The sequence below is a fragment of the Copadichromis virginalis genome, linkage group LG19 (assembly GCF_057382275.1).
Source record: "Copadichromis virginalis isolate Kocher_CV1m ecotype Utaka linkage group LG19, C_Virginalis_male_GT1.1, whole genome shotgun sequence".
Lineage (NCBI taxonomy): Eukaryota > Metazoa > Chordata > Actinopteri > Cichliformes > Cichlidae > Copadichromis > Copadichromis virginalis.
In genome coordinates, this window is record NC_140636.1 from 16043853 (window position 1) to 16065921 (window position 22069).

The 22069-nt window shown below is 40.9% G+C and overlaps 1 protein-coding gene across 3 annotated transcripts in view; it reads left to right on the top strand.

Moving 5' to 3' along the window:
* ralgapa2 (Ral GTPase activating protein catalytic subunit alpha 2) overlaps positions 1 to 22069 on the top strand; it is a 97010-nt gene that overhangs the window by 16636 nt on the left and 58305 nt on the right. For all 3 annotated transcript variants that reach the window (XM_085442356.1, XM_085442357.1, XM_085442358.1), the window contains exons 2-16: positions 1742 to 1852; positions 2224 to 2273; positions 10763 to 10820; positions 12208 to 12251; positions 12386 to 12566; positions 12745 to 12860; positions 13558 to 13696; positions 15664 to 15872; positions 16408 to 16647; positions 16861 to 17043; positions 17757 to 17891; positions 17993 to 18141; positions 18288 to 18399; positions 18610 to 18847; positions 19211 to 19390. In XM_085442356.1, coding sequence (XP_085298482.1) covers positions 1742 to 1852; positions 2224 to 2273; positions 10763 to 10820; positions 12208 to 12251; positions 12386 to 12566; positions 12745 to 12860; positions 13558 to 13696; positions 15664 to 15872; positions 16408 to 16647; positions 16861 to 17043; positions 17757 to 17891; positions 17993 to 18141; positions 18288 to 18399; positions 18610 to 18847; positions 19211 to 19390 — 2145 coding nt within the window. The remainder of the gene's footprint in view (positions 1 to 1741; positions 1853 to 2223; positions 2274 to 10762; positions 10821 to 12207; positions 12252 to 12385; positions 12567 to 12744; positions 12861 to 13557; positions 13697 to 15663; positions 15873 to 16407; positions 16648 to 16860; positions 17044 to 17756; positions 17892 to 17992; positions 18142 to 18287; positions 18400 to 18609; positions 18848 to 19210; positions 19391 to 22069) is intronic.

Sequence of the window (22069 nt, forward strand, 5' to 3'; positions counted from 1 at the left end):
GGAACAGAAGGTGAAGCTTAATTGCTCTGTTTTGCCAGGAATCATTTTTGGGAAATGTATATGGGGAAATTATAGTTTTCAACTGTGTGTGTGTGTGTGTGTGTGTGTGTGTGTGACTAAACTGCTATTTAATGCATTGAAAAACACATTTACCACAGCTGTAAATAAATATAGATAGATTAATGCTTGAGGAAGCTTAAACATGTGTATTAGTTAAATATCAAGCAGAGGTGTCTCTTCCAGCATCCCAGCTGCCTGTTAAAGTGTATTTTTGCCCAGGAGAAAATCTGTCTTACAATAGCACTTCCTGAGTGCTGACCTAAATCCCAAAGAGCCCTATTGGATGGCATGGAGGAAAAAAGTCATCTCATTTATTCATCCTCCAGTGTAGATGAACTCAAAGTATTACTGGCTGAAACATGGAGGAGACTTTCATCACAGCAGTAACTGAAACAATGGCCTCATATTGTCTGAGAGTTTTGCAATCTTGAAAAAACAGAAGGAAACAAAAGGGGAAAAAATCACAAACTGATATTTTCTTTAACATTTATTTGGTTTGCAAGTATGTTTTGTCTCCATGTTAAACTGTGACTACCATTCTTTAGATTAAGTGCTCTTAGCTTTGCATTGTATTCCTCACATGGACTTTGCCTTTGGGAGCTACAAAAAGTATATTTTGCGACTCGTTTAGCTTAAGCAGAACCTTAAAGTGATTCCTCACAATAAGGTTCTGGGTTTGCACCTCCTAGTCGACTGGGCCCTTTATGTGTAGAGTTTCTGTGTTCTCCCTGTGCCTGTGGGACCTTCTGAGTACTCTGGTTCTCTCCCAAAGGCATTTTAGGTTAATTAGCCATAGGTGCATGTATATGGGAGAAGGTAAGGTTCTCTGTCCCTCTGCCAGATCTCAGTGGACCGGTGCGTGGTTCACTGCGCCTTTTGCACCATAACTGCTGAGATGGATTGAGTTAAATAAGCGGTTGGATGGGTGGATGAATTTATTAGACGGCATCCATTTCACTGTGATGGACTGCAGCTTGTTTGCCTTCTGTTTAGGAGATTGATTGCAAGCTAACCAGAACCTTGTACCAGGCTGAGGCTCCAGAGCAGAAGGACCACTGTCCTTCTGCTCTGCTCTAGTCGGTTGAGGTGCAACATGGTGGCACCGGAATCGGTCTATTCATTGTAGTGCCAGCTTAACATGTATTACTTATTAGTTACTTATTATAATTTATGTACCAATGCACGGATGTGCCTCTGTGCGCCACCACAGAGGCAACAATACAAAAATTGTGTCTTTGTTGGATAAAATGCACATTTCACAGTAAAAGCATCATTTAGAAATCTTTCACTTTTCAAATTGTGAAATTGTAGATCGGGGTAAAAAGTTTCTCAACGTCCCCAAAAAAAACAGTTCTCTCCCGTGGCTACAGGTGAGGAGTGGGAGAAGTTACACTGCTTAAGGAAGTGAAGCAATTTGCTTTGTTTTAAAATGTATGTAGTTTTCTGTTTAAATGGGGAACTAATGGGAACTCACTGTCACTCCTGTGATTAGTGTCACACAGACAACATTAAAGCATCCAGGTTTCTCAAAACAGACTACAGGGGAAAATCTCTACATTAACAAACCTTGAACGTTGAATACACTGTTGAATAAAAGTGATTGTTGTTTCTTTTTTATTTAATTATTATTTTATATTCTCACTGACTAAAGTTGATTGAGTTTCTTTTTCTTTTCCCCCAGATATCATTGACAAGAGTGAGTTGAAGACATTCTTTGAGAGCAACAGTTCTCAGATTTATTTTATCTTCTATGAAAATTTCATTACACTGGAAAGCAACTTAAAACAAAAAGGTGAGTAAAAGCTTTTTTTGTAATAAACTGCACATGAACTATTTAGCTGCTGCTGTCAGTGTCGGTTCAATAATTAACCCTCTCTTTGCCCTCTGTGCTACAGCAAAGGTTATTTTCCGTTTGCCCCAGATTTCCAGAGCAGCGGTACTTAGAGAATCAATCTGATTATGTTTAGTGTAACTGAGTGGATTGAGCTTGCCTTCATTCATTCCCACTGGGACTGCGGTCTCATGGTCATACACGTTCATTTAAATGAATGTTTATGCAATGGCCCATATTATTTTTGCATTATTGATGAAGCTCTATGCAGCATAGCTTCAGGTAAAATGTTTTAAAAACTTTGTACTAAACGTGTATTCTTTGTGCTTCAGGGAACAAATCTCAAAGGGAGGAGCTGGACTCTATCCTCTTTATTTTTGAAGTAAGTGCTCTGTTGTTTTTTATGTTGATATCTCCAGCTGGTATTTCCAGGTAAACTCGGGGAGTAGAATCACCTGCTACGTCCTGAATTCACTTCATAGAGTCTGTAGATCAATAGCAGGTTGTTCTAAGGCCTCATTGTTACGCTGCCATTCAGTCCACTTGTTTTTAAAATCCAGGCGTGCATGCAAATCAGAGGTGTGTTTCATCTCTGCATGCACAGCATGCTGTTGGCTCTCTAGCCCCTCCCTCTGTTTTTGCTGAGCACTTTTATGTTGCACATGCAGGTTAAAGTCCCCTACCTTGTTTTTCCACCTGACTGCAAAGGCAGCTCGAGTTTCCAATACAAACAGTGAGCTCTCCGGTTACATTTGCTCAGGGCAGGGCTGTTAGGATGGCAGCAGATCAAATTGTGGGGCAGTCTGTTTGTCTCTTTTGGTACAGTATGCCTTGCCCTAAATTTTGTCATCACCTGGGAGCAGTATCAGGGGGTTCCTTAAATTACACCAAGTCACAGCTAGGGAAGCGCTGCCAAGGATTCTTAACTGCTATAGTCTGTCTTGAGCGATGGATTACTATGTTGTTGGGGTTTTTTGGGTTTGGTTTTTTTTAGTCGGGCATATCAAATGCAAATTGGGCTCAGTGTTTTCGTGTAATCACATTACGTTTTCGGTGCTGTCTGGGTGATGCATCGTGTACTTCATGCATGCTCTGAAATGCTTCCCTATGTGTCTGGCTGCTCATCGTTTTTCCTGCTGGTGTTCTTTCAGTCTGTCAATCTTCTTTAGAATTAACACTTGTGCCGATGCCCCTCTCCTGCAGATCATACCAGAAATTATTTTCTGATCAAAACAGAAAAATGTTATCATTCAGTTCAACATTTCCATTCAGTTCTCTCTATTCTTTACCTAGAAACCCACAGTGTCTGTCTGCACACATCCAGTCATTTGACCTGTAAATAAAGCCTGGATTCATGGCTTCTACATATTTATGGAGTCATCTTTTCAGAGAGAACTAATATTGAAAGCAGCTTAACCCTCATTTTTCCCCTTTTAGCCCCTGCCTGTGACGCTGTGTGCTTTTACCCATGCACTGAGAAGATAAGCTTGCTTTGACTAATGTGGGCAGGACAGATACAGGGTTGCCTTGATCCTGAGCTGTGCTGCACTGTGTGGACATTCTCGTCACACCACATTACATTAAGAATTTTTTCGTCAATGTGATATCAGTGCATGTACTTCGAACATGCATACTTGAAGAAAATGTGTAATATTATGCAACGAAAGATGTGGCAGTGCAGCAGAAAATTAATTAAAACAGTGTTTCGAGGCAATGGCATTTTGCTCCCTCATAAATTATTTCTACAACAAGCACAGTAATGTAATATATTTCTTATGGGAATTTTACATTTATGCCACGTGTGTCATACACCTTCTCTCAGTGCAGGATAATACTTTGTGTAAACGGCCATTGTTAACATAAGTGATGGGAATCGCCCGGCCAAAACATGGCAGCTTTTGTCCAGCAAGTGTCAGAGGATTTTGTAGCGTGGCCTACGAGTGGATAATGGCTGGGACAAAAGCAAGTTTGCAGCACAGTGCTTAGAGTCACACTTTAATGCTGTATGACAGGGTAAGAAGAACAGGACATCTCAACATCACTTCTCATGTTCTTTGTATGAGTTTCCCTGGAGAACCCCATTTACACTCCTCTCTTCAGGAATGTGAAACGTAGTCCCTCACGCTCTCACCTGTCCCTCACATCTGCCTGATATATACAGTCCACGTCCCCAGTTTGTTTCCTTCGAGCTGGCTATGTGGGGATTACTTTGCTGTCATGATGAGGTATGCAACCCCTTTTTCATGAGTTGCTGTGGGGGAGCATGATCTCCCATGCTGGGCCCGTTTGAGTAATGGCTGTCTAGAGGGGGTAATCTTTTGTTCCTCTGCCTAAACTGTGCTGGTCCACTCCACCCCCCCATCCCACCAGCAGCCATCACTCCCTTCCAGGATTTCTTTGTCTGCTTCCACAGAGGCATCATACCATGGCAGTCTTTATGGGAATGCAACCACATTTCTGAGGATGCAGTCGTGTTCTCAGCAACTTTTATTTTGATATTGATTAAAGATTTTACCCCATAAAAAGCGACATAACATTTATTTATTTTGTTTAACTTTAATAGTTAGTCAATGTTGAATCAAAGGATTGCCTTAGTATGACCACAAGGCTTTGAACTCTCTTGGCAACTGTTTGTGTTTTATGTTAAAACATGTTTTATGTTTTTGAATACGTGTTGCTATGATACATGCTGTTAAAAATAATTCAAACGAAAAGTTTTCAGTGTATAACATCCGCAGAAAAAACTGTTTGGCTCCTTTGACCGTGTAGGCGGAGGCTTGAAGTAACGTTAGCAGTTTTTCTAGTCATTCACAGCTTGAGAGAGCGAACACTTAGTTTGATTAGAAGTTCTGAATTTATTGATCGAAATGTGAAAATACTCCACTGCCTAGCCATTAACATCTGCTGCACTTTAATCATTATCTGTTCCTGCAAATGACAAATTCAGTGGAGACTTCCAAGGTGATTGATGGTTAGTTGATTCCTAGGCAGTAACTCCCATACAAATCAGGCACATTAGCAACAAATACACAGAAACAAATGTGATGAAGTCAATGTGATGGTTGTCATAGAACATGGACAGAACATTGAACAGCTGTAAATTCACACAGAAGAAACTATCCTCTGTGTGAGAGTGAAATTGGAAATGGGCAGGTGGGAATCATGAAACCTATGGGCTGTTCAGCTGCAGAAATCTGAGGCAGTTTGTGCACAACCTAAACCTAAAACCTCACCAGTATCACAATCAATGAAAGAGGGTAAACTACTATAGATTTAGTAATCATGCTTTTTTTTTTTTTTTTTTTTTAAATTGCAGTTCATTTGGGTAGTTTAATCAGAATCAGAAATACTTTATTAATCCTGAAGGAAATTATGGGTTACAGCCGGCAGCATGCACACCAACCAATACCAATCCCTGAGGCCAGCAGGGGTTGGTACTGGTTCTTCCTACAGACTGACCAACAAAGAGGCCACGTTCCAGGTATGTTGGTCAGTGCTCTGTGTATGGCTTCTTTACTAAGTCACAAATACACAACAGTGGCAGTACAGATTCAAAGGTTTACAGTTTCACAACTGTTTACATTCACTGCCGCCATCTTGGATTGCTAACTCGGGGTTTGTCTGCTCCGAGTCGGGAAATCTGAATTGAGGAGCCGTTTCCCAAAAATTCACTGGGGAAAATGAGTGTTGCGTCAGGGCCAGGCATATAGAGTTTATTGTTGTACTTCAATTAATTAAATCAAATAAATTAATTTGTTTGGAGTGGCCTTTTGCATGCGAACATGTCCACAAAAAATCTTATTAGCCTTTATAAAATAAGGTCAAGCAAAACAATACATTCTAATTACAGTTCTGCTGGTAGGCTAGTGGCTGCACACAGATGTAAAATTTAATATAAAACTCCCTTATAGCTCCATCCCTGTGAGCACAATGTGCCTTTCAAAGACACACAATCTGCTGTAGATGCATGGATGTGTCTCCATATCTGTGTTGTACATGGATTCAGACATGAAGGACAAAATTTCTTTTCCTCTTTTTTTTATAAAATAAAAACTTGTGCCAAAAGGATAAACAGGCTTCTCTTTACATTCGGTAAAGATTCATGGTTTTCAATCTCTGTCTTAACCTGTTGGCACCCAGCTGCTGTGGAGAACCACCTGTCTCGTCAGGTGACCTGTGCGTGAGACGCACATTGTTGCTGATTGGCCAAGAGTTATTAACAACCTTTAGCGATCAACAAAGAGCCAAATTTGACACATGTGACAGAGGTTGTGAGGTTGATCAGTGAAGTTAAGTGTGCTTGTTTAGTTCATTACTTTCTGATTTGAGTGCAGAAAGTTAAGGAAGGAGGGCTTCTTTTTTATTGTCATGTAGTCGTTTTATTCGTGTTTTTGTGATTTTTGTTTTTTGTTTTGTAATGACATGTGTTCATGTCTTTAGTTTTCATTCTTGGTTTGCAAGCTGCAGTCGTAAATTGTTTATTTGCTAATCAGATATCAGCTAATTAGAGCCAAGAGTTGGTGTTTGAGAAAATATTTTTCTACATGTAATTCATTTCTCTTTCTTGCTGCTGCACAGTAGAAGGATACTATAAAGAATGAGTTTTACAGCCAGCGTGAGACCTCTTTCTGTTTTCTGCTGTCACAAGACCAGAACCAGCTTCTCAGGCCTCAGGGGAAGAGTTTGTTTATGCGCCTGTATTACTGGAGATGACTTCTCACTGACAACAGTGGCATTGAACACTGGTGCCGCTGTGGTTATGGAACAGGTTAAGGGACAGCTTTGGGACCCCTGAAACTCCGTGACCTCACCCTGACATGTCAAGTGCCATCTGGACCTGAGTCAGCAGGCTGAATTCCCCTTGTTATCCTCTCTGTCAAGCTGCCCCATCTAGATCTGAGACTTAACTTACTGACTTTTTAATAAACAAAATAAATCTATTTTTGTATAGTTTTTTGTTTTTGGAGATCACAGACTGAGAGAAATCTTTTTTTTATAGGAATAGTATCAGCCAAAATGGCAACACACTAAAACAAGTATCAAGCAGAAAAAAAAGACTCTGAGAGAAGAGAGATCTCTGAGGTTAAACTGAGATTTATTCATGTCAGCCGTAGCATATGATTTATTTTGACCTGCATGTTTTTAAATGCCCAGGTGTGTAATTAGTAATTAATTACATAGTTTAAGTCTCTATCATGAGCAGCCATCTATAGTTCTGTTCGGCCTTGTGTAATTGCTTCATATTCTTTGTTCCTCTAAACCTCGGCTAACGCTTCTAATAAAAAAAATGTGCTCAGGGCCATTTAGTTACATGATTTGTTTTACAGTCTAATTCTTCTTGACTGGCAGTTTACCCATTGGACCCTCACTGGTTATGCATAATGCAAATGTACAAAGTGTAGCTTGGGGTTGCACAGGGGAGCAGCAGATGAATCTTGATGATCTGTGCGTTGGTCCAGAATATTACAGATAGGAACATTTTTGTCACTAGTACGTAACCTGATTAAGAAGAGTTTTTAAAACGGACCCTAGAATGCTGTAGCTTGGCTTTGCCAACCAAAGAGGAAGGTGTAGCAGATGGATGAGAAGCTGGTGTTAAGGCGCTGAAGGAGTCTCATGTGCTGTTGCTGCCATCTACTGGCCACAGAGGGGAATTAAAACAGTTTTGTAACACTGTTCCCATATTTTTGGTGTTCTTCTTAAAAACAAAGAATAAAAACAAGTGTTTTGGGCTTAAAGCACCATTTAATTGGAGTTTTGTATATTTTACTTGGTTTAATTTGCATGTTAGTCAAATTTCTGTTCAGTCTTACGTGGCTCACACTGTTGTGGCATAAGCAAAGCAGGTGTGTGTAACTGACGTCTTCTCTCTGTGCTTTTCATCTATAAGTGTTTGTAATCCCAGGGCCCGCTTTTGGTTGATTGAATGCAAGCACTATACATTGCACTTTATTTCCTACACTGCTTACTCTGTGTTATAATTTGAGTTTTGCCTGTTTTGTCTGGTTTTCTCATTATTGCACGTCCTTGACTGCAGTTTAAGGTAGATTAGTTCGTTATGTCTCTAGTGTGTTTGGTCCTTCCTCCATATATGCTATATTCATCTCTATGATTGCCAGAAATCCCAAACAATATGCAAAGTACAACATTTCATCTAAAAGCATTGCATTGTGATTGGTGCTAGAAGCCCTTGTAGACCACATCTGTAAGCAGCATATTCTGTGTCATGTTCAGGCTCTACTGCTGGAAATCTAAGTACGGATCATGTAAATGTGTTAAGGCTGCTGTTGGACCACAATAATGCCCTTATATTTATGCTGGAGTATGGCTGCAGATTAGTGTAACTCCAACAACATCCAGTCCTGCAGATTTTGTATTCGCCTTGTATCAGCCGGTAAATTCTTCATTGTTGCGGCCGCCATTCCAGCTCCACAGGGAGTTTTTCTGAGCTAGCTTCTCCACCTCATTCCCACTCTCCCTTCCTAATGCTCTGTGAAGAGACAGTGTTACTGTGTGCACGCACACACACAAGGCTTAAGCTGGCTACCCTGCTGTGCTACCGACTAGCATAATGTCTCTACTGGCATAAGGAGACAAAATGAAGGTGGCCAGCACAGCCTTTGCGGAGATGTAATAATCCCACTTGGGATCAATACCAAGGTGCAGCCACACGCCTGTACACGCATATTATCGAGTCTGGGGATCAGAAAGAAGTTGAATGGCACAGATAGTCATCCAGCGCCCCCTTAAAGTGATGTATGCCTTTCAGTTTCTCTGCTGTCACTGATAATGACGGGGATTTAGTCTCAGAGGACAAGAAGGGAAAGTTAAAGATAAGGGAAGAAGGAAGTTGTTGACAAACGGAGACACTCAAAGCCTGAGATGACTTGTGGGCCACCACAGCTCTCAGCATAATGCGGCAAAGCACAGGGTAAAGATAAAGCTCATACCATTTGTCAGACCAGTGTTATGTCCATGGCTAATAAAGCACAGAGTTCTGTTAGTATATCACTTCAGTGAGTTTTTTTTATCCTGCCAGTTTCTGTTTCAGTGCCAAGTTTCTTTTCCACTGTTCATATCTGTTACTATAGGAGACTAATATTTGCCATTTCTTTCCTGGCATGCTCACTTTCCTTCTCTCGCCTCTGTTTCGTGCACTCAAGACCAGATGAGCTTTTTATCATGCTGACCACCATCGGTTGTCTGGTTGAGTGGGTCAGAGCTGCATACGTAAAGCAGTAAAGGACAGGCTTGACCTCTGCATTGCAATCATGTCTTTCTGGGTCAGTCATTAGGATTTGATGAGAAGTGAGTCATTGGAGCATTAGTTGCTCGCAATGAACTGACTGTTAACTAGCCGCATGTGCACAGCCGCACACATCTGCAGACTCGGGGCATTTTTTTCATCTTTCCAGAGGGACCCAGTTAACGGGTCGCTGCATTGAGGAATAATGATAGTCTGCTCAAAGGTTAGAGCTCGCTAATTGAGTTGTAAAACTGTTGTTGGTGAGGTGATGAGTGCTGTGTCGGGTCATGGGGTTTCACTGACAGGCTAGGCAAAGTGGAGAGAGAGGGCATTGCTTAAATAAATATATATGTGTGTATATATTAGGGGTGCAACAATACACAAAATTCACGGTTCGGTACGATACTTTGGTGTCACAGTTCGATATTTTTTTCGATTAAAAAAAAAAAAGGTTCGTGCCTTTTTAATTTGTCATTTATTAAAATTATAAATATATATTTTAACACAAACGTACAGTTTTTAAATGTAATGTTGCTGAAACAACAAAGGGATAAAATAATAAATCTCTGATCGAGAAATCACTCATCTTTGGAAAAGAGTTTGTTACAGAGAAATGTCTCTTTCCAAAACAAAAGCTATACTATACGCTTCTTCTGGGCTATACTCTCAGCAGCATATTAAACATATCAGGTCCCCATAAGGAGAATCATGTGCTAACGGCTGTCTAAATGACTCTGGTAAAGTTTGTAGCATGCGTGCTTGTTGTTTTTGTCTGCTTCCACTAGGATGCTGTCGGCGTATATGTGCAGTCATATTCGTTGTGTTCCCACTAGTGCTGTCAACGGTAATCTCGTTAAAATGACGTTAACGCCACAACACGGCAAACCTCTGTTAACGAGTAACCGCGGATCGCCCCGTGCGTGGGGCTGGATGGCGTCAACACGTTAACAAGCTACCTGCGCTAACGCACTAGTTCCCACCGATTGAGCATTGCGTGGCACATCCGACATACTATTTTACTTTTGTCCATGACGCGCTTACCATCAGGGTCATACGTCACATGAAAACCAAGATAGGTCCAAAGGCCAGATCTGAATGAGGGTGGGGGAGGTTCAATTTCGGGTAGCGTTGAGGCAGTTGCCATGTTGCAACGATCTTAGCTTCTGTCTTGCTAGCTTGCGCTGCGCTCAGTGGATCTGCACTCGACAGTGCAGCCTAGGCGGAGTAGTCGAACGCAGATCCACTGAGCGCTCAACACAGACAGCATCGTCAGAAGAAAAGCTGATAAAATAAATAAAACATTTTGTATTGTTCGATACATATGCATACCGAACTGAAAGCACTGTATCGAGCGGTTCAATATCGATACAAGTATTGTTGCATTGTTGTGTATAAATGTATGTATATGTGTGTTTTGGTCAAAAATGGTTTGACTTGGAAATTCAGCAAAGAATTATTTGTTTTAGAAATCCAGAAAACATAACTGGAATAAATGGGTGTTTTCCCCAATTTGTCATTCATCAGCTAGCTACCAGAATTGTTTGTCACAGCTGACGCAGGTACTGTTCTCTACCACTCTAATCACTCCTCTAAAGCTAATCATGACATGTCCTGTTTTTCATCAGAAAATCCTGCAGAATCTGCCTGAGAAGCTCTACAACAGATGGCAGTTTCACAGTATAGGTATGCACGTAACGTTTTTCCACTTTATCAAACATTTTGCACTTGCTTGAATTGTAACCGTTTTCTTTGTAACAACTGACAGGTAGGTGTACGCTTTGTATTTCTTTACACTTAAGGACAAAAAAATGTCACCAGGACCAAGCCTTAACCTTTAATAATGAGGAGGAAATAATTAGTCTGAGAAGGGGATGTAAATGGAAATGCAAATTAACACTTCATTTGAAATGCAAATAAGTAATTGAATTATGCATGATTTCAGTCCTGCACAAAAAAGGAAAACCCTTGCAAGAAGCGATAACCCCAATTATAACTGTTTTTCATCAGCCGTTGGCAGCTAAACAGTCCAGGTTGAGATCACTGTTGCAGATTTGCCTTCCCCCTCCCCAGGCTTGTAATTTTAAATATCAACACTTATCTTTGGGTGGATGTCCCAGACATATTTACCATTTTTGTCCATCTGGATCACAAATCCGCGCAGGTTTAAAGCTTCCTCTTAGCCTTTCTTGCACTCGCATAGAATTTTTTTTTTTTCCACACATCAGTTCAGGTGTCACTGGTCAAGATCCAGTGCTGTTATATGTGTACTTCAGCCTGGTTAACTTTTTCTTTCACATAATTTTTAGTGTGCTGTATCCAGAACCGTTACTAATGGAAATACAGCACCTTGCGACATATTCTTTGTGGTGGGTAGAGTAGCTCAAGAATTACATTAATGACTTGGTGGTTTTGGCCTTTTAGTTTGGAGATGCAGGGTCACAGGTACTTCACTCGTACCTTTAAGATGCTGAAGGAAATGTGCACAGCTTTTTGTTATCCTTCTGTCCCCAGCCCACAACCCATGAAAGGATTGCTCTGTGCTTTCGTGTTCAGTATTCTGATGAGAAGACCAGACAAAAGCTCCCTCAGTAAGGGCCTGTTGATCAGGACTTTAAGACACCTGTTCAGCGGTTTGGCTTTTACACTAACAAAACCCGATTCTTAATCTTAATCATCACCTTAAAATCAATATTAGGACCAGTCAAAGTGTTTTCCAGCCCACAACGTCCTCAAAAGAGACTGCTGCCTGTCAAGAGCATGTCCTAAATCACGCACGCACAGACATGCAGAGCTCTTCCTCCCGAGATATTTAGCAATCAGACCGATGTCTCATTTGATTACAGTGGAACCAGATTGGCTTCATAAATGTGTGTCGCTGCCAACTCGTGTTAATTTTCATCAGGAAAATATGAAGCCTTGCCACTCTACCCACTAGTTTGTCAAGACCACCCATCAAGGTCAATTCTTCTGAGTCGAGATGACAGCTTTGTGCGGTTTGTCTCTTTCCTTGTTGTGCAGAAGAAAATTTGAATAGCGGTTTTTGACCGTTGTCACGTTTTCTATCCTCCAGGTTCTATTCTCAAAAAGCTTCTGCACACTGGAAATTCATTCAAAGTAAGTGCCCAATTTGAGCTTTTAAAATCTTGGCACACAAAGATGGACTGAACATATTTTTTTAGTTGAATGGATTGTTAAAATTAGCCTCCTTTTGAATATGCATAAAAATGACCTTTTCTCCCGCTTTCTAGATTCGCTGTGAGGGGATCCGTCTCTTCCTGCTGTGGCTGCAGGCCCTAAGGGACCACTGTGCAGAGGAGCAGTTCCTCATCTTTGCCTGTCTGGTGCCAGGATTCCCCGCTGTGCCCTCCTCCAGAGGGCCGTGCACCCTCGACACCATCATTTACAACCCTTTCTCCAACCCCCCAGATGGTGAGAAAAGAGTAGCACATTACACATTATGTATTCACATTTAAATGACCATAGATTTTATTACATTTGTACATGCTTAGGATTGCCACTGAAATTATGTAAAGTACCCAGTTATAATACTGGGTAGGTTTATTTTCTGTCATTAACTTGGGTCCTTTCTTTCTGTTGATTTGAGCAGCCAAGGTGGTGCCTGAGGAGATCACCCCACTGGTTCCAGCTGTGGCAGGTGAAAAAGCTGCAGATGACCTGACCTGTTATATCCTAGAAATACTGCTTAAGTACATGGTCATCCAGGTAATAACTCACTTTGTCTGACAGCAGCAAGAATAGTAATGTTATCATAACTAACCCTGCCTGCAGGATATTCTTGGATGTGCTTGATGGCTGCTTTACCCCACTTGTTGTTGGGGTTCCTTCTAATACTGTTAGATAAAGTATTTTAGTTGAGTATTTCTTTCATCATGAAAATATCAGCTTTAACCCAGCACGTTTTATGAAGTCAGCAGCTAAACTATTAATTCCTCATGTTCTGTACAGTTAGTTCCTCAGACACAAACATTTTCAGTGACTAGATTAAGTTGTGTTATAAAATTTGCGCAAATGCACTTGCATACTTAAATTAAATGCCTTTTATGTGCAAATGCTTTTTCTGTCTTTAATAGACAGCCGTGTGATGGAAGTGCTCAACAAATGTGAACATACTCTGTTCTGGCTTCATCTTTCATTTGTTTTCATGATTGGGTCTCCTCCATGTATTGTGCCACTGTAAGATAAAAAGTAAATTCAGTTGTTAAGTCTAAAGTTTTTCATCATATTTGGCCTCAGATCTAACAGTTTATGTCTATGTACTTTTTTTTTTTTTTTTTTTTTAATCTTAGAGGAACCTTCATGCTATTGTGTTGCAAACAATATACTGTCGCTGTGATGTTGGAAGCATCTCCTCTCTCTGTAGCCTGACCTTGTCTGCCTTATTGTGCTGTCTGTCTGCCAGGCATCCAGTTTAGAATGGAAGAACAAAGAGAACCAGGACACAGGCTTCAGGTTTCTCTTCACCCTGTTCAAGAAGTACTACCTTCCACACTTATTTCCCTCCTTCACCAAGCTCACAAACCTCTACAAGCCTTTATTAGGTAAGCCCACAAACCCAAACTATGCACTGTATATATTACAAACCGGATTCCAAAAAAGTTGGGACACCAAACAAATTGTGAATAAAAACTGAATGCAATGATGTGGAGATGGCAAATGTCAATATTTTATTCAGAATAGAACGTAGATGACAGATCAAAAGTTCAATCCGAGAAAATGTATTATTTGAAAGGAAAAAGATATTGATTCAAAATTTCACGGTGTCAACAAATCCCAAAAAAGTTGGGACAAGTAGCAATAAGAGGCTGGAAAAAGTAAATTTGAGCATAACGAAGAGCTGGAAGACCAATTAACACTAATTACGTTAATTGGCAACACGATTGTGTCTCTCAGAAGCCAAGATGGGTAGAGGATCATCAATTCCCACAATGTTGCGCAGAAAGATAGTGGAGCAATATCAGAAAGGTGTTACCCAGCGAAAAATTGCAAAGACTTTGTAGTTATCATCATCAACTGTGCATAACATCATCCGAAGATCCAGAGAATCTGGGACAATCTCTGTGCGTAAGGGTCAAGGGCGTAAACCCTTACTGGATGCCCGTGATCTCCGGGCCCTTAAACGACACTGCACCACAAACAGGAAAGGAAATCACAGAATGGGCTCAGGAATACTTCCAGAAACCATTGTCAGTGAACACAATCCACTGTGCCATCCACTGTTGCCAGCTGAAACTCTACAGTGCAAAGAAGAAGCCATTTCTAAGCAAGATCCACAAGCTCAGGCGTTTTCACTGGGCCAGGGATCATGTAAAATGGAGTGTGGCAAAATGGAAGACTGTTCTGTGGTCAGACGAGTCACGATTGGAAGTTGTTTTTGGAAATGTGGGACGCCATGTCATCAGGACCAAAGAGGACAAGGACAACCCAAGTTGTTATCAACGCTCAGTTCAGAAGCCTGCATCTCTGATGGTATGGGGTTGCATGGGTGCGTGTGGCATGGGCAGCTTGCATGTCTGGAAAGGCACCATCAATGCAGAAAAATACATTCAGGTTCTAGAACAACATATGCTCCCATCCAGACGTCATCTCTTTCAGGGAAGACCCTTAATTTTTCAACAAGATAATGCCAGACCACATTCTGCATCAATCACAACATCATGGCTGCGTAGGAGAAGGATCCGGGTACTGAAATGGCCAGTCTGCAGTCCAGATCTTTCACCTATAGAGAACATTTGGCGCATCATAAAGAGGAAGGTGCGACAAAGAAGGCCCAAGACGATAATACAGTTAGAGGCCTGTATTAGACAAGAATGGGAGAGCATTCCTATTTCTAAACTTGAGAAACTGGTCTCCTCGGTCCCCAGACGTCTGAGTGTTGTAAGAAGAAGGGGAGATGCCACACAGTGGTGAAAATGGCCTTGTCCCAACTTTTTGGGGATTTGTTGACACCATGACATTTTGAATCACCATATTTTTCCCTTAAAATTATCAGTCTTCTCAGTTTCAACTTTTGTTCCGTGATTTATGTTCTATTCTGAATAAAATATTGACATTTGCCATCCCCACATCGTTGCATTCAGTTTTTATTCACAATTTGTTTAGTGTCCTAACTTTTTTGGAATCCGGTTTGTATGTTTTAGTATGTTTATTTACAAAAGGAGTATTCTCTCAAGTTGCACACAGTGTACATCAGCTACTCTTTCTTTACTTATTACTTTCCCGTAACACAGAAAATAAGATAAGTGTGCAGAAAATAGTTTCCTTAATAAAAACAGTGACGGCTTTACTCGTGAGCAGCAGTTTCATGAAATACAGGAAATGATGAAATCATATCCTGTTTCAAGATTCCATAATCATTTAAATGAACAATTTGATTTAGTGGGAAAAACTCTGACTTCACCACAGCCACTCATTTAATCTTTATTATCTTTGTCTTTTTCTCCCACTGTTTTCCATTTTTAACCGCCCCTCTGCCCTCAACTCTTCATCCACTGTGTTACTCCATCAGACCTCCCCCACCACAGACCAAAACCCTTGTATGTGCCAGTGACACGGAACAATGAGAGCACCTTCTGCACAAGGGATCAGTACCTAGCACCTCGTGTGGCCTTCATCACCTGGCTTGTCACTTTCTTCCTGGAGAAGAAGTACATCAGCACTGCTGCTTCAGCGCAGAGCGCAAAGAACGGCACCGAGGTCATTCCCAAACTCATCCAGGTGAACACACAGTACCCTGTGTTGGTTTCTTCTTTCTCCATTCTGTTATTCCAAGATCTTCTTTATCCTTCAGATGTTTTTGTAGCACACCATCTTTAGCAGTAGTATAAAGACATCTGGGGTTTATGTTTCTGAACAATATTCATGCATTTATTCATTCCTAAATGTTATTTTACCTCTATATAAAACATAGTTGATCAACAGCTTCACAAGCAATACAGCATTCAACCTAAGATTATAGCTGAAATAAAATCATGATGACGGCGATCAGGAGTCATGGAGGTTTTATTTCAGACTGCAACAGTTCTGTCACTTTCGAGTTAAATCAGTCATGGAGAAAATAAATGGATTTTTATGTGATTTATCCAGAGACAAATGCTGCATACATACTACAGTGGTTCATTTCCCTTTAAAAATGCTATAAAATACAACTAACAGCCAAGTAATCTGTGCTGAAGGAGACTGTAGTGGTCCGTGTGAGGAGGTACCCCCTACTGCATACTGAAGGACTCTCGTTCCTGGCTGTGTTTTCCAGACTGTCACTGCAGGCAGTAGCAGCCAGGAGAAGGATAAGACATCAGATGGGGACGCAAACGGACCAGCGGGGGAGCCTGAGAAGAGCCACTCCAACAGTAGCACCCTGTCAGATCGACGAGCCAGCGATTCCAGTTTGTGTAGCGTTGAGGAGGAGCACCGCCATGTTTATGACATGGTGCAGTCCATTCTGCTCTCCACCCGGGACAATGTGAACTTCGTCAACGAGATCTTCCACCAGGTGGAGTATTTCTGTCGTCTGTTGCAACCTTTGCCAGTATTTTCTATTTTGTTCTGTTGGAAGATGCCTCTAACAAAGATGCACTGCAGTAACACGGACTGTGTCGCCCTCTGCTGGCCTTTTCATTAAATTACAGATTCACATTTAAAACTAACTTTAATCCTAATGAGCCATGGTTTCTTTCTTTCTTTCTTGTTAATTTGTTTTGCAAAGGCTTTCTTGTTGCCATCCTGTGAGGCTTCTGCAACCAGGAAGGTCATCAAAGTGTACAGGAAGTGGCTCCTGCAGGAGAAACCCTCTTTCATGGCAGAGCCCGACAGAACCGCTCGGGAAGATGAAGTGGACGAATGCTCCGAACAGATTATCAGCACCGAGACAAATAACATGCACGTGCAAGTAAGTAATGCAGAAAGATGAATAAGTTTGCAATAACCTGTCACATATATAATGACTAAGTTGTATAAAAATCAGTTATGCCCTTGTTTTTTTCCCCCCATGCTTTCAAAAACCCGTCTTACAGGTAGTTTTTGCAGGCCTGTATCAGACTTGGTACAATTTGAGTTGAGAATCTTACAGAAAAAAACATTTAATTACTAACAATTTTGGAATAATCAGAAATGCAATAAGAATATTATTAGTTATTCACTTTCATTGTTAGACATATCTTTTCTGTTATTTGTAAACATTGATCTACCTATAAATCATATGCCTCAATAACTTAATTACCACAACATTTAAAGTGCATATTTTTACTTCAAAGCAATTAGCAGCTTTATTTTTTATTCACAGAAACTACCTGCAGCCTGTATCGATCATGCAAACGTCCAGAAATAGTGTCCTGTCTCTGCAGCCTATTGTGAGCCCCAGTTAATGGTGTAGAATGATAAAGGTGCACCAGACTGAGAAATAAACACTAAAACCCTTTTGACCATTAAAACGAACGTGTAACATGCAAATGATACGATGCATTTATGTGCATAAAACCAGCTTACGTTGATTAACTGGCCTTAGTCATGCAGTTTGTGTATACAAATACATAGAAAAACCGGTCTTAATAAATTAGTTTACGTCTACTGTGAATTTGACGGGCCGGCCTTGTCTTCTACCAGATGATGGAGAGTCACAGTCACAAGCGGTCGTCCAGCTGGGGTAGGACCTACTCGTTCAGCAGTGCCATCAATCAGGGCTTCATCACCGAGGAGGAGAACAGGAACATCAAAGCCGGCATCCAGCCAACACTACAGGTATATCTGTGTTCATAACCTCTGATGGTTGGAATTAGTGTTTTTCCAGTATTGTTGTTGTCTTAATTACTTTATGTTTGCACACATTTACGTTCGTGCAGGTGTTTCTGACCAGTTCATCCAACGTGTTTCTGTTGGAGCCATGCCAGGATGTACCAAAACTCCTGGAAAATCAGGTTGAGGTGTGCAAGGGTGTTCTTAGCATCTATCGGCATATGATCATGGAGCACTCCATGAATACACAGACGTGGTTAGTAGTATGTTTAGATGTGCAAATTTATTTATTTAAAAAAAAAAAAAAAATTTGTGATTTTTATCCCTTTTTTTTTTCTTTTTTTTTTTTTAATCGAATTCAATTGACATTATTGTAATTTATTTACTGTCCATGTTCTGCAGGGAGCAGATGTTGCAGGTACTACTGAGAATCACAGAGGCTGTGATGAAGAGGCCACAGGACAACCAAAGAAAAGACAGCTTTGCTGAAAGTTTAGCATCTTTGCTTTTTAGGGTATGGTTGCATTTAGTTTGTTACACACTCTGATAAACAGGCAGTCATAGAGATGGATCTGTCATCACCTCTGTTCTTTGGCTCTGAATACAGTGCGATTTGTCTTTATTTGTACACGTGCTATCAAGCCTGCTCTATATTCAGCGTGTTTGTGTCTCACTGTATGTGTAACTTGGTGCTAATTCATCATGTCTTTTCTCCTGCATCCAGACCATCATTGTGGCGTGGGTACGAGCCAACCTGTGCGTATTTATCTCCCGGGAGCTTTGGGATGAGCTGCTGGCAGTGCTGTCCTCTCTTACCTGCTGGGAGGAGCTGGTGACAGAATGGGCCAGCATCATGGACTCGCTTACGGCTGTGCTGGCACGCTCCGTTTATGGCCTGGACATGGCCAACCTGCCTCTGGACAAACTCAGTGAACAGAAGGAGAAGAAGCAGAGAGGACGTGGTGAGAGGACAAAATGGGAAAAGATGAGGAGATTAGAGTGGCTTTAATTTGATTGGAAGGATGACACGGTTTATTTTTTGTCTTTTGTTTTTCTTTGTGTGCTTGACTAACTCTGACCAGTACGATTCAGTACACTTGTTTGACCTGTTTTAAAGGTGCCATGCTTAAAAGTGACCTATGTAAGGTTAAAACGATAATTCTGCCAGCTACTCTGTGTTGTTTAAAGTCAAATAAAAAGGGTTGGCCCATTAATTTTCATTCTTGTTTTTTCAGCTCTAAAATAAACTAAATGTTTAGTTTTGTTCATTACAAAATGCCCTTGAACACTTCAGCACTCACTAAGTTTTGTTCCTCGTATGTCAGGAGTGATCCAGGACTCTCAGAAGGCAGCAGCAGTTGCACGCTCATTCTCCCTGAGCTGGAGGAATCATGGGGAACAGGGCGGGCCACCAGTACAGGAGCCCATGAGGACTCGCTCAGCCACTACTTCAGGAGCACCGGGTGTGGAGAAGGCCCGGAACAATGTCCGACAGAAGGCCTCTGGTAAGTAAGCTGTGGCTCGTATGAGCCATATACATTTAAAGCAGACGTAAAATGAATTTAATACTTGGCTTTATATAAAACATTAGCATTAAAGGCACTGACAGGTGAAGAGAATGACTCAGATTATCTTGTTATGATTGCATTTTTTAAGATGCATTTTGGCTGATGCGTTAGAAGCAGGAAACAAAGCTGTTTTAAATGTGTTGTTATTGTTTTTTTTAAAGCATTGTTCCATACGCACAGAGTATTATCTTCAGCTTTTGTGTGAGTCTCTAACACCATACTGATAACCCTTTGAAGCACAACTTTAGACCGCAGGGTTTATCAGACAGTATTATTGTGTGTGAAAGTCTTCAGACAGGTCCGTGTGTACACTGGCCCAGGTGTTTCTGAAAGCCCTGACACCAAAGACAAAGAGGCCAGCAGATGGCACCTATTGTTTCCCTCACATGTCACTACCCAGTGTCAACATGTTTCCATGTCAACTGGATTGTAGGCATACAGCACAGTCCCCCTGACAGCATGTCAGAGGCCAGCTTTGGACTCTGCAAACACCCCTTATCTGATGAGAAAGTGGCAGGCTAATTATAAGTTGAGCAGTGGAGTAGTAAGAAGCTACAGTGTCTGGCTTGCTCCTCTTAATTTTGTCTAGACAGAATCTTAATGTGGGGGATAAAACACAGAGATGATCCCTTTTTGTTCCCTGGCCTTCCGCCTCACCAATTACCGCCAATGTTCTGAAATGACGAGCTCATTGAGCGAGGAGCAGACGTAATTGTGCCTGGATGACATCTTAGAAGGGGCGTGTGTGTGTGGTGTAGGTATTACTCGTGTTGTGGGGGCCTAAATTTGTTTGTCTACACAGTCTCATTATGGAGACGTGTCTTCCCTATGGAGGCGAAAAGCAAGAGCCTGTAATATAAATCGCACACATTTAAAGGTTCAAGTAAGGTCACTTTTAAGGTTGTGGTGTGTGTGTGTGCGTGCGTGTGCATGCGCGCGTGTTCTCGATCTATTATGCGTCCCATGCACATGTTTATCCACCTATTATGCTGGTCTGTTTATTTGTATCTGCGTACAAGCAAAGATGGACATGAAACACTACTGCTTGAAATTCCCTTCCCTTTCTTTGGCCTAATTGGATTTCTCCCACATTGATCTTCAAAGGCCGAGCAGCCCTCCTCCCTACTCCTCAAGAGAAGGCCCACACATCAATTGCATGGCAGTTTTTGATAGTTTCATTAAGAGTGTAATTAATGCTCATTAATATGCATAAATGGGATGCAGTGGCGGGCTGGAGGAGACGATGTATCTCTCTCACTGAAAGGCATAATTAAAGTGTGCTGAAAGCAGAGAATAGAACTGTCCTCTTTCTCTGCTCCCTTTGAGATTAAACCTGAAGTGCTATTCAGGCACAATGGCAATGCCTCAGCATTGACAACTGTCAAAACTTGGTTGCACTTAAGCATGCAAATGCAAACTAATATTGTTCTGAGATCATGTCTTGATAACGAAGGAAGGGGCTCAAAAATTCATTACAGTACTCATTAAGCTTCTACAGCTTCAAGGACCCAGTTGAACCGGCTCTCAGTCTGCCAGAGATGAGATGGTTATCAGGTCTTATAGAATAATGCAGAGAGTGAGATCAAATGTTTTCTGCTTGGCGTGTACACGGGTAATTATTTTTATTAATTTTTCATTTTTTACTGCATAGTGTGTGTAGCCCTGCAATATACTGGCGACCTGCTCAGGGTGTACTCAGACTCTCACCCTGTAACACCTGGATACACAGCAGCCATCCTGCCTTGTATATGTGTGATGGATAAGTTCTGTTGCTCTCTTTCTTAGGTTGCCCTTGAAAGAGAGAGAGAGAGAGAGTGTGTGTGTGTGTGTGTGTGTGTGTGTGTGTGTGTGTGTGTGTGTCTCAATGAAAATTTTAACTACACAAATTTTTATCATCATCATTTGAATCTGCATGGATTTAGGGGAGAGTGCTAGTCTATAGACTGATATGCGTTTCAGCTGATAAGGAGCAAAAAATCAGTTTGAAAATACTACAGATACTCCACACTGGAAGTCACGTATTGCCATTTGCAAATATGTTACTACATGTCAGAAAATGTATCTTTTAATTTAAAATGAATGTCAGCTGTATGTCATTATTATTTAGGAATAAATTAAAAAGCCTCCTCATGATCATCTTAAAAGGGTCACGCGGCTGTTAAATAATCATAATAATAATCAGTTCACTAAATTCAGAACCAAGACATCGCTGATCTTTGTTTTTGCTTTTTGGAGGAAAACTTTAGCATTCGTGCTCATTTTCTATATAGTTTCTTTACTTCTGTTGCACATTTAAAACCAGAGATTTTCACAGTAAAATAAAATCTAAAATTGACATAGTGCAGAATCAGTGTTTCTTCATTATCTGAGAAATGTGTATTACCAGTTTTTTATTTTATTGTCTTCCAGGCGTTTTGATTTCTTTCCCTCGTGATTTATATTTGGTAGATTTTGTGGTATTGCTGTGCTGATTTGTGTTATGATTTTCTATATTTTTTCTGTATAAAATCTTTAAATCTCACTTTTGTGACAGTGTCCCTTCATTTTTATTTATTTATTTTTTTTGACTGGTTTTAAAATATTTTCTCTCTTAAAGCCGTTTTATTTTAACCTGTG